The sequence below is a fragment of the Eleutherodactylus coqui genome, chromosome 6 (genome assembly GCF_035609145.1).
Source record: "Eleutherodactylus coqui strain aEleCoq1 chromosome 6, aEleCoq1.hap1, whole genome shotgun sequence".
Lineage (NCBI taxonomy): Eukaryota > Metazoa > Chordata > Amphibia > Anura > Eleutherodactylidae > Eleutherodactylus > Eleutherodactylus coqui.
Window position 1 is genome coordinate 246,466,137 of NC_089842.1, and position 13,510 is coordinate 246,479,646.

The 13,510-nt window shown below is 48.7% G+C and overlaps 1 protein-coding gene across 1 annotated transcript; it reads left to right on the forward strand.

Annotated features, from left to right (window-relative positions):
* The first annotated feature begins 4,280 nt into the window (after positions 1 to 4,280).
* On the forward strand, positions 4,281 to 13,057 carry LOC136631680 (phospholipase A2 inhibitor and Ly6/PLAUR domain-containing protein-like). The gene is made up of 5 exons (XM_066605970.1): positions 4,281 to 4,360; positions 6,026 to 6,133; positions 8,168 to 8,308; positions 10,423 to 10,548; positions 12,319 to 13,057. Exons 1-5 carry the CDS (start codon positions 4,312 to 4,314, stop codon positions 12,528 to 12,530), a joined length of 636 nt encoding a protein of 211 aa, XP_066462067.1. The 5' UTR covers positions 4,281 to 4,311; the 3' UTR covers positions 12,531 to 13,057.
* Positions 13,058 to 13,510: the final 453 nt, after the last annotated feature.

A 13,510-nucleotide genomic window follows, 5' to 3' on the forward strand; every position in this document is an offset into this window, starting at 1 on the left:
CCCTGGAGACCCTCCTGTGCATCATACTTGGACCCAGGAGAGGTAACAGTGGGATCTTGTGTGTGAGTAGCCCACATGTCTCTGGTGTTGGCTGCTAGTTTTATAGCTGTTTGAAATATGAAGCCCCATTCTGCGTTCAGTAGTGTAGGGAAGTATTTGCATATATACCGTATATACTCGAGTATTAGCCGACCAGAGTATAAGCCGAAACAATAAGTTTTACCACAAAAAACTGGGAAAACTTATTGACTGGAGTATAAGCCGAGCTATACAAGAGTATATACTAGGTAAAAAAAAGCCCCTCCATACTCACCTCCTAGCCGGCGTCTGTGTCTATGCGACAAACTGCTTGCATTCTCCACGCTGTTATCCCACGTCCTCTCTTCTCGGCTCTGTCAGTGCTGTGTAAGTAAGCGCTGTGATTGGATTGAGCGCCAGCCAATCACAGCTGGCGCTCGATCCAATCACAGTGCTTACTTACACGGCAGGGGATTTGAAAGCCGAGCAGGGAGATGACAGTGGGGAGAATTCTAAAGCAGCTTGATTGGCTGTGAATGATCAAGCGCTGGCTGTGATTGGCTGACGCTTGATCCAATCACAGCTCTTACTTACATAGCGCTGACGGTGGGGGATGACAGAGATGAGCAAAGAGGATGGTGGGGGATGACAGCGGAGAGAATTCAAGCAGCCTGCCGCACCACTGCCAGAGACACAGAGGCCGGCTGGGAGGTGAGTATGGAGGGGTTTTTTAAGCCTTCCCTGACTCGAGTATAAGCCGTGTCGGACTTTTCAGCACAAAAAAATGTTCTAAAAAACTAGGCTTATACTCGAGTATATACAGTAATGATTTGCAAAAAGAGAGAAATCAAGAGTTGGATATTTGTGCCTGAACTCGTGAGTGGTTTAGGTTGATTTAGTTGTGTCACTAATATAATGGTTTACCAAACATAATTATCCGTACAAGGGCGCACGTACCATAGAGGCAGGCCATCCGACTGCTATGGCGCCCATGGATAAAGGGGTCCCATCCTTTTTGCTATTGGGTATTGAGGAGATATATGGGACCAGGACTTTCCTCCATAGGGGAACTGCATTGTTAGCAAACAAAAGAGGTAGATAATTGGCCCAAGAGTCATTTTAAAGGGCACAGAATGGGAAACAAACACCAGACTGTCCTGTCCTGCATGGGGTGGCAAAAATGGGCATCATCATGAGGAGCCCATGTAAGTTTTTGCCATGGGATCCCATCTCTTCTATGTACACTGCTGCAAACACAAGACCGATTTTTAAAAAGGTGGAACTTCAGGATTTTATACAGGCACTTGGATTATCCAACCTACCCTCTCTAAAGTGGCCTCTTCTGGATGATTTTATGCCTTCAGAGGCCACCACTATCTGAAAGGCTGGAATACCCAGCAGCCTTTCCGTGGTTCTGGTCCCAGTTATAGCACTTTTTATTGGTGCTCATTGGTTTTTAAAGGGGTATAGCAACATAAATTTACTAACCCTTGGCAAACTTTCCAGTGCCCCACCTAATAGGTTACATAGACTTCTTCTCCGCACCCATGTAAGTGGCATTTTCTATAAACCCCTGACTTAGAGCGCCATTGCATATTTTCTGTCAGATCATGTCAAATAAAAAATCTCCAATTTGAATTTCTTTTAAAACTGCAGATTTCGCAGGGTTTCTCCACCTTTTGATCACCTAATAGCATTTATTAAGGTAATCAGAATGAGGTCAGCCAGAAGCATGCGTTATAGACCCTGTTTTGGGGCCCAGAGGTCTTAACAACCCCCCCCCCCCCCCGCATAAGATGTGAGCCGTAGCTATAGTCAGCGGCCCAACCTTTCTGTGCCCAGCAGCGCTACTCTGGTCTTCCCAGTTCATCTCTACAGGATCTGCTCATCCTGTTGCTCAATATCGCTCAGTGTCTTCCTATGGCAATGTTGTTACCCTTTGGCTCTAAAGCACAAGTGTCAAACACAAGGCCCGCGGGCCGAATCCAGCCCGCTGCCTCATGTTATGTGGCCCGCGGCGTGCCGACGCCGCTCACCACTGAAGCGATTACCAGCTGGGATGCCACAGCTCCCTGCTGGTAATCGCGCTGTTACCGCTGATCCTGGAGCACACTCTGACGTCAGTGTGCAGCCAGGGTCCTCCTCCCCTGAGTCCCCTGCTCATCAGTTCCGCAGGAGAGGACTTGGGGAGGAAGTGTGTCGGGCTACACACTGATGTCAGTGTGCATCCGGGCTCAGGGCAAGCAGAGAGGTAGCGACGCTGACAGGAAGGAAGAGGTAAGTATATGGGTTGGGGGGGAGGGGTGATGCTTATTACTGCGTGGGGGGCTGCTTATTACTGGGGGGGGAGGGCTGCTTATTATGGGGGGGTGCTGCTTATTACTATGGGTGGGGGCTGCTTATTACGGGGGGGTGCTGCTTATTACTGGGGGTGGGGGCTGCTTATTACTGGGGGGAGGGGCTGCTTATTACTGGGTGGGGGGCTGTTTATTACTGGGTGGGGGGCTGTTTATTACTGAGGGGTGGGGGCTGCTTATTACTGGGGGGGCTGCTTATTACTGGGGGGAGAGGCTGCTTATTACTGGGTAGGGGGCTGCTTATTACTGGGTGGGGGGCTGCTTATTACTGGGGGGGTAGGCTGCTTATTACAGGGGGGTGGGGGGCTGCTTATTACTGGGGGGAGGGCTGCTTATTACTGAGGGGCGTGGGCTGCTTATTACTGGGGGGGCTGCTTATTACTGGGGGGGGGGCTGCTTATTACTGGGTGGGGGGCTGTTTATTACTGAGGGGTGGGGGCTGCTTATTACTGGGGGGGCTGCTTATTACTGGGGGGAGAGGCTGCTTATTACTGGGTAGGGGGCTGCTTATTACTGGGTGGGGGGCTGCTTATTACTGGGGGGGTAGGCTGCTTATTACAGGGGGGTGGGGGGCTGCTTATTACTGGGGGGAGGGCTGCTTATTACTGAGGGGCGTGGGCTGCTTATTACTGGGGGGGCTGCTTATTACTGGGGGGGGCTGCTTATTCCTGAGGGGTGGGGGCTGCTTATTACTGGGGGGGCTGCTCATCACTGCGGGGGCTGCTCATTATGGGGGGGGCTGCTTATTACTGGGGGGGGAGGCTGCTTACTACTGGGTGGGGGGGCTGCTTATTGCTGGGGGGGAGGGGCTGCTTATTACTGGGGGGGGGGGGATTATTGGGTGGGGGGATTGCGTTAGAAAACGCAATCCTAGGCAGACTGCCGCAATTTGTCTGGCGAAATCTTGCATGGAAAACAAATCGCGGCATGATCTATTACTGTGCGGGGCAGCCGGCACATCACAGAGCCGGAGCCGCGGGAGCAGGTGAGTGCCGCGCTGGTTCCTGAGAGCGGGATCCGACCCGGCCGTCTGCAGGCGGCCTTACAATCGGCCCTTTGAAGGTCACCATAAGCCTGATGTGGCCCTCGGTGAAAATGAGTTTGACACCCCTGCTCAAAAGAGTACTAGTGCCCTCATCATAGTACTCATAACAAGTTCCTTTGTGCCCCCTCTCAAAGTAGTAATGCCCACTTCCTGCCCTAGATAAATGATTGAGCCCTCTGTGCCCCCAGAAAGTAATAGAGCCCCTCTGTGCCCCCACAAAGTAATAGAGCCCCTCTGTGCCCCCAGAAAGTAATAGAGCCCCTCTGTGCCCCCACAAAGTAATAGAGCCCCTCTGTGCCCCCACAAAGTAATAGAGCCCCTCTGTGCCCCCATAAAGTAATAGAGCTTCCCCCATGCTTCCACAAGTTACAAAGCCCCTCTGTGCCAGTATCAAAGTACTGCAGCCTCTTCTATGCCCCCTACAAATTATTAGAGCCCCCTCTCTGCCCCCTGCAGACCATTTGTAAAGATGATGAGGCAGTGTTGGCTGCCATGGACCCCTATTATAGTTCACCACTGACTATGCCCCGAGAGCAGCTGTGGAAGTTTGCTGAGAGCAAGCAGAGATCCTGAAAAAGGTGAGAAATGAAAACCCATATTAAAGCATTTAATTCTACAACAATGACACCTCATTTCCGTAACTGAACACCCCCTATAATCGTGATGGGGGTCCGTGGTGCCGTCTGTAGCCTGCAAGGTTCCTGACTGCTGTTAAACAGCTAGATTTAAAAAAAAAGTAACTAAGTTACTCAGTTGGAAGTTTTTGAACTTGTCATTCTGGACGTTTTACAGCAGTTCTAGTCCTGGTAGTGTCACACGGGGCGGGCACAGCTGGCACCACCCAGAGGCTGCAGCAGATCTGCAACCCAACACGACGTCTTAGTAGAAAGCATGATCTCAGTGCTGCTAGCGCTCTGCCTCCTGCATCTGGTCGCTCCTGGTAAGGGACTCTTCTCTTCCCTACTTTCTATCACGTTGGCTGTTTATTACTGACTTTATGTGCTTTGTTGGTTTTTGCTGTTTTGTGTTTTTCTTGGTGCGATGTTTTCTGTAACTCCCAACATCCGAGTCCCTTTCCTCTCCAGTTTGAGTCCTCATTCCTTCTTTATTTGAAGCAGAAGGCACCTGGCAGACTTTAGGAACTTTCCCAGGAGGCACCTGTAGTTCACAACTGCAGACAACATCACAGGTTTACTGTTTGGATGACTTTTATGTCTTTTCACTATTCGCCCTCCCACCTTCGCATGCATCGGGGCACCTCTAGCACTCGTGTGCTTTCTGGCTTGGGTATAGCATGGCATTCCTTGAATGTAGACTGATGTGTTGCCCGCGGGCATCAGGTTTCTGTGAGTGGAGCGCCTCAGTTTTGGTAAATAATGGAATGTCTGTGTAGCTTACGAGGGCCGCACTCATGGGTGGCCAGTAGAAGGAACATGGATAGGACAAGTCGCTCCCAGAGTGTAAGGAGGCGTCATGAAGAAGGAGAGATCTCCTGGAAGAGCTACCAAATCTCCTGGGAGTCCAACTTGTAATGTATCTGCATGTCTGCTCAGAGGACACAGCTCTGCGTAGGGAGTGAGGCAGTGCATATTGCAGTACTGCAGCTCTCCAGCAGGTGGTCTCGCTGCGCTCCCCACTATTTTCACTACTGTCCTGCAGGGGTCCTTCTCCCAGTTCCTGCAAGTCCAAAGTTGTATGAAGTTGTGTGTCCACAGACGGGGCTGGTAATGTTTTACAACCAGCCTGATGTGTTCTGCATGATGTGCCAAGTTGGCAGCGCTGTGCCCTCTATGCAGGGGTGTCTGGTCTGGGGTCTGCATAAAGAGGTAGGGACGGGTCTCAGGTCTGCATACAGGTGGGGATTGGTACCTCCATACAGGTGGGGACTGGTCTGGAGTCCGTATACTGGGGCACAAGTCTGGAGTCTGTATACTATGGTGTCTGGTCTGGGATTGGCTTGCCAGTGATTTCTGGTCTAGGGTCTGCATACAGGTGAGAACTGGTCTAGGGTTCTTTATACAGGTGGAGGATTAGTCTGGTATCTGTATACAAAAGTGTCTGGCCTAGGGTCTGTATACAGGGGAAACTAGTCAGGGATTTGTAAATGAGGGGGCCTGGTCTGGGGTTTGTATACAGGTAGTGAATACATGGTACTCCCATTGGCTTCAATAGGAGTGAAGCTGGCACTTTACCTGCTTCCTCTAAGCCAAGAGGTGGAATCCCATCCATCAACTTCTGATGACCAATCCAGGGTAGACAAGTCATCAGTTTAAAAAGACCGGAATCCCCCTTTAAACAAGTCAAAAATATAGTTGTGCTGAATAGAATGCCAGAGCTACAGTAAAGACTGACACAGAAACTGACTAGGAAGTAGAAAAAAGAGCAAGAGTAAAGATGAAGCTCTATAACAGTACTGGTAGGGGTCTGGGCTTGTGTGGGAGTCCTAAAATAAAGGACTAATTTGTGTAGTGTGATAACTACTTAGAATTAATACCAATTATTGCCAAATCGATGATTGGTCACCGGGAACGCCTTGTGACTTCTCCCTTTTCTATTCCACCGGGTGCACAACTAGAATAACGCTCACTTTTTGACTTTTTTCTAGGCTACTCTTTGAAATGCGTTGAATGCTACAACATGACCGCGCATCAATGCAGCGGACCAACGAAGGAGTGCGACATTGGTATCTGTATGTCTGGACTCATCTCATTCGGTAGGTCGTCCATCGCTTAATCCTCACACAACCGTATTACCGCCAAGCTGTAGGGAGCGCGTCGCAGCGGTATTGGACCATTTGGGGGGCTCTGTACCGCATTGGGTACTGTCCTTGTAAAAATTGCCATTCCCTCCCCTAAATTGCTGGTTGACTGGGTTTAGACCAGAAGATACACAAGAACTCATACATATAAAACCCGTCCGATACCCGTCTGGAGTGCCACACGCCCCGGTCTGTCAGGCCTGACGGGTGATTGTCCTGGGAGAACTTTAGTTAAAGTTTAACCCAATTGCAATAATAATCACTAAGAAGTGTCAGAGCAATCACAGGTATCAGGTGATGAATATACTAAGGAGTTACCCCCCCCCCCTCCCCCTATATCTAGAAAGGTAACATGGGATATCTGTCCTACTTGGCTGTTTGTAGGAAATGTGGATTCTGGAGTACCTGTAGCCTCCATAAGGAGGCCTTCAATGTGCGCGTGATATACATGCTGTGATCTGGCAGAGGGAGCATGAGTACGTGGGGGTGCAGAGAGCATCTTATTAAATTGTGGGGGGGAACAGAGAAGGCGATCTTATGAGAATACAGAGGCACCCCTATTAGGATGTGGGAGCACAGAGGGGCTCTATTAGGATGTGGGAACACAGAGGGGCTCTATTAGGATGTGGGAGCACAGAGGGGCTCTATTAGGATGTGGGGGCACAGAGGGGCTCTATTAGGATGTGGGAGCACAGAGGGGCTCTATTAGGATATGGGGGCACAGAGGGGCTCTATTAGGATGTGGGAGCACAGAGGGGCTCTATTAGGATGTGGAGGCACAGAGGGGCTCTATTAGGATATGGGGGCACAGAGGGGCTCTATTAGGATGTGGGGGCACAGAGGGGCTCTATTAGGATGTGGGGGCACAGAGGGGCTCTATTAGGATGTGGAGGCACAGAGGGGCTCTATTAGGATATGGGGCACAGAGGGGCTCTATTAGGATGTGGGAGCACAGAGGGGCTCTATTAGGATATGGGGGCACAGAGGGGCTCTATTAGGATGTGGGAGCACAGAGGGGCTCTATTAGGATGTGGAGGCACAGAGGGGCTCTATTAGGATGTGGGAGCACAGAGGGGCTCTATTAGGATATGGGGGCACAGAGGGGCTCTATTAGGATGTGGGGGCACAGAGGGGCTCTATTAGGATGTGGGGGCACAGAGTGGTCCTTATTAGTATGTAGAGTTGCAGAGGGAGTCCTATTAGTTTGTGGGGGACAGAAGGGGTCCTATGAGAATGTATTGGCAAAGAGAGGTATGTGCGGATGAAGACGGGGCCATACTAGAATGTAGGGGTACAGAGGGGGCACTATTGGTTTATGGGGGCACAAAGTGGGCATTATTAATTTGTGAGTGACACAAAAGGAAATTATCAGTCCATTGATGTTAAAATGGAGGGCACTAGGGGTAAATTGTTACTGTTTGGGACCATTGTTACTTTGTTAGACAAAAGGGAGAACTAATACTGTAAGGGGCACTGAGAGACGCCATGAAGAAAGGGCAGTATGGGGTTAGTATGCAGAGATGAGCTGTGGATGGAAGAAGTCTTCATGGTGGTCTGCACCCAGATAACGAAGGGAAAGTAGATGACTCCAATCAAAGGAGAGGTCACCTGTGATCACTGGAGGTAACTGCACTGTAATCACTATCACTGTGTAGCACTACTATCCAACTGAGACCCAATGATACAGCAGAAAGTTTTGGACCACAACAGGCAGCTATAAGCAGTTTCCGAAGACTCTCAATCTGGGAGAGCAGGTAAGTATGGGATATGTGTAGGTTGGTAATATGTAATCATGGGAAAATATATCTTCAGGACCGCCCAACTGTTGTCTTAATGGCCAACCTCTCCACAGTATGAAATGGCTGATAACAGCGAAAACGGATTGCTTAGGTAATCAGCTTGAAGCCCCTTTTGTGCAGGCCTGGCCGTAGGTGACTTGTGTTAGCATCCTTCATGATATATATTTTTGTCTACCATGTCTACATACAGGAAATTTTGCCCTATTTGGCCGAGCCTGCGCCCCCAATGAGCCGACATGCGGGGTATCTGGGAGTATCACCTCGTCAGGACAGGCTGTGCTGTCCACATCTTGCTGCAAAACCGATGGCTGCACACCCGCTGAGCTTAAATGTATGTATAGATCTGATGTTCTTCCATTATATACAAGGTTAGACACATGAGAGCCGTGCACAAGGAGCCCGTATGTCGGCATGAAAAGTCCCCATGGTGCTTCTGAGGGAGAATACACAACGTTTTTTTTTCCAGAAACAGCGCCACACCAGTCCATGTCTTGCATCTGGTATTGCAGTTCAGCTTCACTGAAGTATATAGGGTGGATCTGCAATACCAGACATGACCTGAGAACAGGTGTGGCGCTGCTTTTGGAAGAAAGCAGCAAAGTTTTTCCAATCCTACACAACCCCTATAACTATTTCCCACCACAGGAAGTACAGGCGCACCATGAGAGGGAAGCGGTTTGTGCAAAAGGCCATACATGGACGGCATGTAAATGGGACGGGCTTAGTAGCGAAGCCTACACCACCTGCAGCGGGAGCCGCTTGTAACTGCTGACTGCGGGGGTGCTACTGCAACAGCTGGGATCAGAGAAAACTCTAATCCCTGCTGCTAACCCTTACATGCTGTGATCAATGCTGATTGCAGCATTTACGGAGTTAACAGAGGGAGTAAACTCCTCAGTGACCTCATCGGCCCAATTGTGTAGGGATGATGGGTTGCCATGGCAACTTGATACCTGACAATGGCCTTTGAATCTGGTAATTATCTGAGTCATCATAGGATCAAAGGTTCAAGTCCCCTACAGGAACATAGAGATAAAAATAATAAAAAAAAAAACAATGTTTTTGCAAAAAATGACTTCAAACATCAGATTTGTTATCAGTTTATCTGTGATGCCCGTACAATCGAATGACCATGCTTCTTATCCCACATGGCAAATGCTATAAAAAGCAAAGAAAAACTAAGACAAACTACGCCAAAATGCTTTCTTCACTCATTTTGCCTTCCAAATAAAGCAATTAAAGTGATAAAAAAGATGATCTGTGCCAAAATGGGGCCAATAAAATGAGTGCGGGTCACGCAAAACGTAAGTCCGCGCAGCTCTGTCCGGGGAACAATAAAAAGCTCTGGGATCTTTGAATGCAGCGATGCTAAAAACAATTATATGTATATTTTTTCTAAAAGTGGGTTTAATTGTACAGAAGTAAAATAGCCTAAAAAAGTTTGAATTTTTGTATCACCGAAATCAAATCGACTGCCGGGAAAAAGTTACTGTGTCATTTAGGGCTTATTCAGACGACCGTATATCGGCTGGGTTTTCACGCCGAGCCGAGATACGGTGTCCTCATCTGCAGGGGGGGGGGATGGAAGAGCCAGGAGCAGGAACTGAGCTCCCGCCTCTTCTCCACCCCTCGCCACTATTTGCAATAGGAGGGGGTGGGACAGGGGCGGAGCTAAGTAATGCAGCTTAGCTCTGCCCCCGCCCCGCCCCTCCCATTGCAAATAGTGCAGAGGGGCGGAGAGGAGGCAGAGAGGGGGCGGGAGCTCAGTTCCTGCTCCTGGCTCTTCCATCCTCCCCCCCTGCAGATGAGGACGACGTATCTCGGCTCGGCGTGAAAACCCAGCCGATATATGGTCGTCTGAATAAGCCCTTATACTGCATAGTAAACGCCGTAGAAAAATGGCAGAATTGATGGTTTTTTTCACTCCTCTCAACAAAAATTAATAACAGTTATAAAATACATGATATGTACCCAAAAATGGTGTGAATAAAAACTACAACTTGCCTCGTGATGGTCCCGCCTCCCACTCCATGCCGATGCAAAAATATAAAAGCTTTGGCTTTTGAAAAATGGAGCTAAAAATAAAAAAATTTTTATTGCGTCCTTAAGTACCAAACAGGACCGCATCCTCGAGGGGTTAAAGGCCGACGCCCGACAAAACCTAAGTATTGAGTTGTGACTAACGTGACCACCAATACGTATTGACTTCCTCACATATGACCTCTCTATTGGCAATGGAAGGTAGTAGCCGTCACCCGCTCTGGTCAATGCCGCCCATAGGGCCCAGCCTAGCGCCCGTTGTCTGCAGACAGTCTTCTCTTCCATGTGCCACGTACCATGACTATATGGGCGTGCCAAGAATGAGGATATCTTTACACAGAAGTGGAGGATCACCTAAACCATTAATACAATGTGCACTAATTAGACGACCCATTTTACTTCCAGTGCCGTCCTCCAACCCCTGGAAGAATGGCGTGACCTGCCAGATGTGCGATTCATCATCTCAAGGCCAATGTAAGATTGAGTGCACAGGAGAGGAGAGAAACTGCGCTAGCGTGGGTCTGAGCACGGGTAAGTGAAATAGTATATATATATATATAGGGGCAAACGGATTAAATATCTTGAATTCTAGCACCAAACAATAGCAGTTTTCGCACAAGTGCCGTTTCTACATACCATAAGATGCATATCCACATGTCTATGTATGGGGAACATCTCGGCAGGGCAAGGTACTCCGACTCGCCCCTAACTAACCACTATCCTTGTAGTACTGCATACTTAACATCGTACTCCATGTTACATTCCTGGAGGTCCGCGGCATGACTGCCTCTCGGCCACATGGACTGTAGGTGCCAGGGTACATCCACCTTTTTAGTAGCCCGCGTCTCTGTGGATTCAACCCACCACTGGTGCAAACAGACATTTCTCATGCTTTTTCGTTTCACGTCTACTCAAATTACCGCCGAGCGCCACTGCTATGAAGTGCCTCATCACACAATATCATATCTAGATATGGCATCACTTCACTTTCCCCAGTTACACATACCAGAACTTCACTTATTACCATCATGTAACCATAAGCCCGTGTCACAACCCATATCACAGCCCCTCAGTCGCTTCCATCAGTCTGTCATTGTCCCTAGTGCTCACTAAACCATTGATGGACTGGTCTTGTGCATCCTGCAGCTTTGCTGGCATCTTGAGTCTATGGCGCTGTCTGCTTCTTCAGAGAACAAGTCTCCTATGGGAAGGGAGACCTCCTCTCCTTCCATGCGACATAATGTTGATTCTGGCCCATGGTCATCAGGCCCTTTCACCGTCTGTTTCAGCCCTTGATCATCAGGCCCTCACCTATGCTGCCCCCTTGTATCTGTCATGAGTGCTACCAACGCTGCTTGCACTGCTGCTAGCAAGTGCCCATTACTTCTCTCCTGGCTGGGTCTCCACCAGGGCGCCTAAGCTGCCTGTTAGGGTGGCTGCATGCCACTTTGCGGTAGGGTGTTGTGCAGCAGCACTTCTCCCTTACAGTTGGACAGGAGTGGAGCTTCCCTTTAAATTACAACAACCTGAGATTTAAGGTCCTTGTACTCCGGCCAATTATCGATCCTGAACATTCCTCTGAATGCTCGTCTGACAATCAGGCCATGTAAAGGGACCACCAATCAGCCCATGAATGAGCAAAGCTTCATGCTCACTCAACATCTCCTTGTGTGAACAGAATGCCGTACAGCCGCCTTATGGGGGTGAATGATGGTAGTAGTGATTGTTGGGCCCCATAAGACGATTCTCGGCCAACATGCGTGACCATCAGTACCCGTTACGTTGGGCCGAGAGCCTGGCTCCTCTGAAAGGACCATAACTTGCAAAGTTTCTTTCAATGTGAAATCTTCCGAGTTGGTGGACGGCCGGGAGGACATGCTATATAATATTACATGTTTTGTACTTGGAGACTATTCGGAGTCTTTAACCTCTGCACCCGTCTGAGAAGATTTGTCACTTGGAAGACAGTTCAAGGTCTACAGTGTGTGTGTATTACCGGGAAGGTCTGGAACATGCCCGAGCGGCAAACTTTACACTGTTCACATTTAAAGAAGAGTGATACGATGGATATAGATATGAGACAGATGGCTGATGGGTGGATGATGATAGTAATCCATGAGTTCACCCCAACCAGAGTGACCTAAAGCTGCCGTGCAGCCCTGATCCATCACACATATACAGTATGTTAGGATGTATATGTTCTTCTATAGGGCCCCCTTATAGCGTGTGGCTGGCACCCCATCATTTCCCTGTATGGCTGTGTGATATACAGTATTATTACATCCTTTTCTTATCTTCCAGTGGGATCCGTGGGGCCGGGTCTTGGTACTAATCTTCGAGGCTGTGCAACTGATTCAATCTGCAAATTTGGAAACCAGTTATTTGACGTTGGCGGAATGGTCATGAAATTGGACATTGTGTGTAACAGCGCCTCTTCTGTTGTCCTCCAGTACTGCTTCCTCTTTCTGAACTTGGGACTCACCATGTTTATTACGAAAACCTTTCTACCATGAAGAAGACATTCCATGATGGCTCGGAGTCTTCTTCACTCTGCATTGGAACATGAGATGATAATTGCTGGGATTCTGATGACTTTTCTGTATCGCATATCTGTCACCAGACAGACCGATTATACTAATGGGAAGCCCTGCGCCCTCTGGGCCCGCCTGAAGGACCAGGGATGGGCCAGTGTAACTTGTAGAGGGTCTGCCTGGTGACAAATGCCCCTTATAAGTTGTATCGGTTCCTCATCCAGATCTTGCACAGACCTGTGAATTCAGACACTCCATTTATACATTATGGAGTTATTGATGCAATTTAGGCCATCCGTCTACAAACACATGATAAACGTGGTGCGAGCATGTGAGACGGTCCTATGGTATAATTTACACCAGAAAAATGTCCAATTTTGAATAGTAATTAAGCCCCATATTAAATTTTGCGCTACACCTAGTTGTACGTTTTTTGATGATCCATTGTCTACTGTCACCTACAAACCCCATCCCCCAAACTAAGTCTAACAAGGAGGTCTTATAATAAGGAGAATAAATAACACATTCTCATTTACTCTTCTTCATTCTAGTTACCTTGCTTTGGGGCATAGCTGGGGTGAAGGGCACTGAGCGCAGGAAGAGGTGCCAACAACCCCCTTCGACTTGCCCAAGGTAATACCCCTCCTGTGTTACCACTTTCACAGTGCAGGACTGCAATGAACAAGGCTGGGGTCAAATAGACCCCATGGTACCACATAAGGGTTAAGAGGAGCTGCCAGGGCAGCCAACTCAACTGCTGCCCAAACTTACTAACTCTTTAGAAGGAACAACAAGGAGATTCCAAAGACGTGAATAAAAAGCGGTGCACATCTTTATATGGGACACCCCCCAAACCTACAGCATCTGAATCACAAATCATACATATGAAGCCCTTGGGAGTGCAGAGTAGGAGGGGCTGATACTGTAAGGGGTGCAGTGTGTGAGGGCCTGGTACTGTGAGG

Coding starts and splice junctions, on each gene's coding strand:
- LOC136631680 (XM_066605970.1), top strand. CDS start 4,312: ATGATCTCAGTGCTGCTAGCGCTCTGCCTCCTGCATCTGGTCGCTCCT. Junction 4,361..6,025: donor CCTGCATCTGGTCGCTCCTG/GTAAGGGACTCT, acceptor ACTTTTTTCTAG/GCTACTCTTTGAAATGCGTT. Junction 8,309..10,422: donor CACACCCGCTGAGCTTAAAT/GTATGTATAGAT, acceptor TTTTACTTCCAG/TGCCGTCCTCCAACCCCTGG.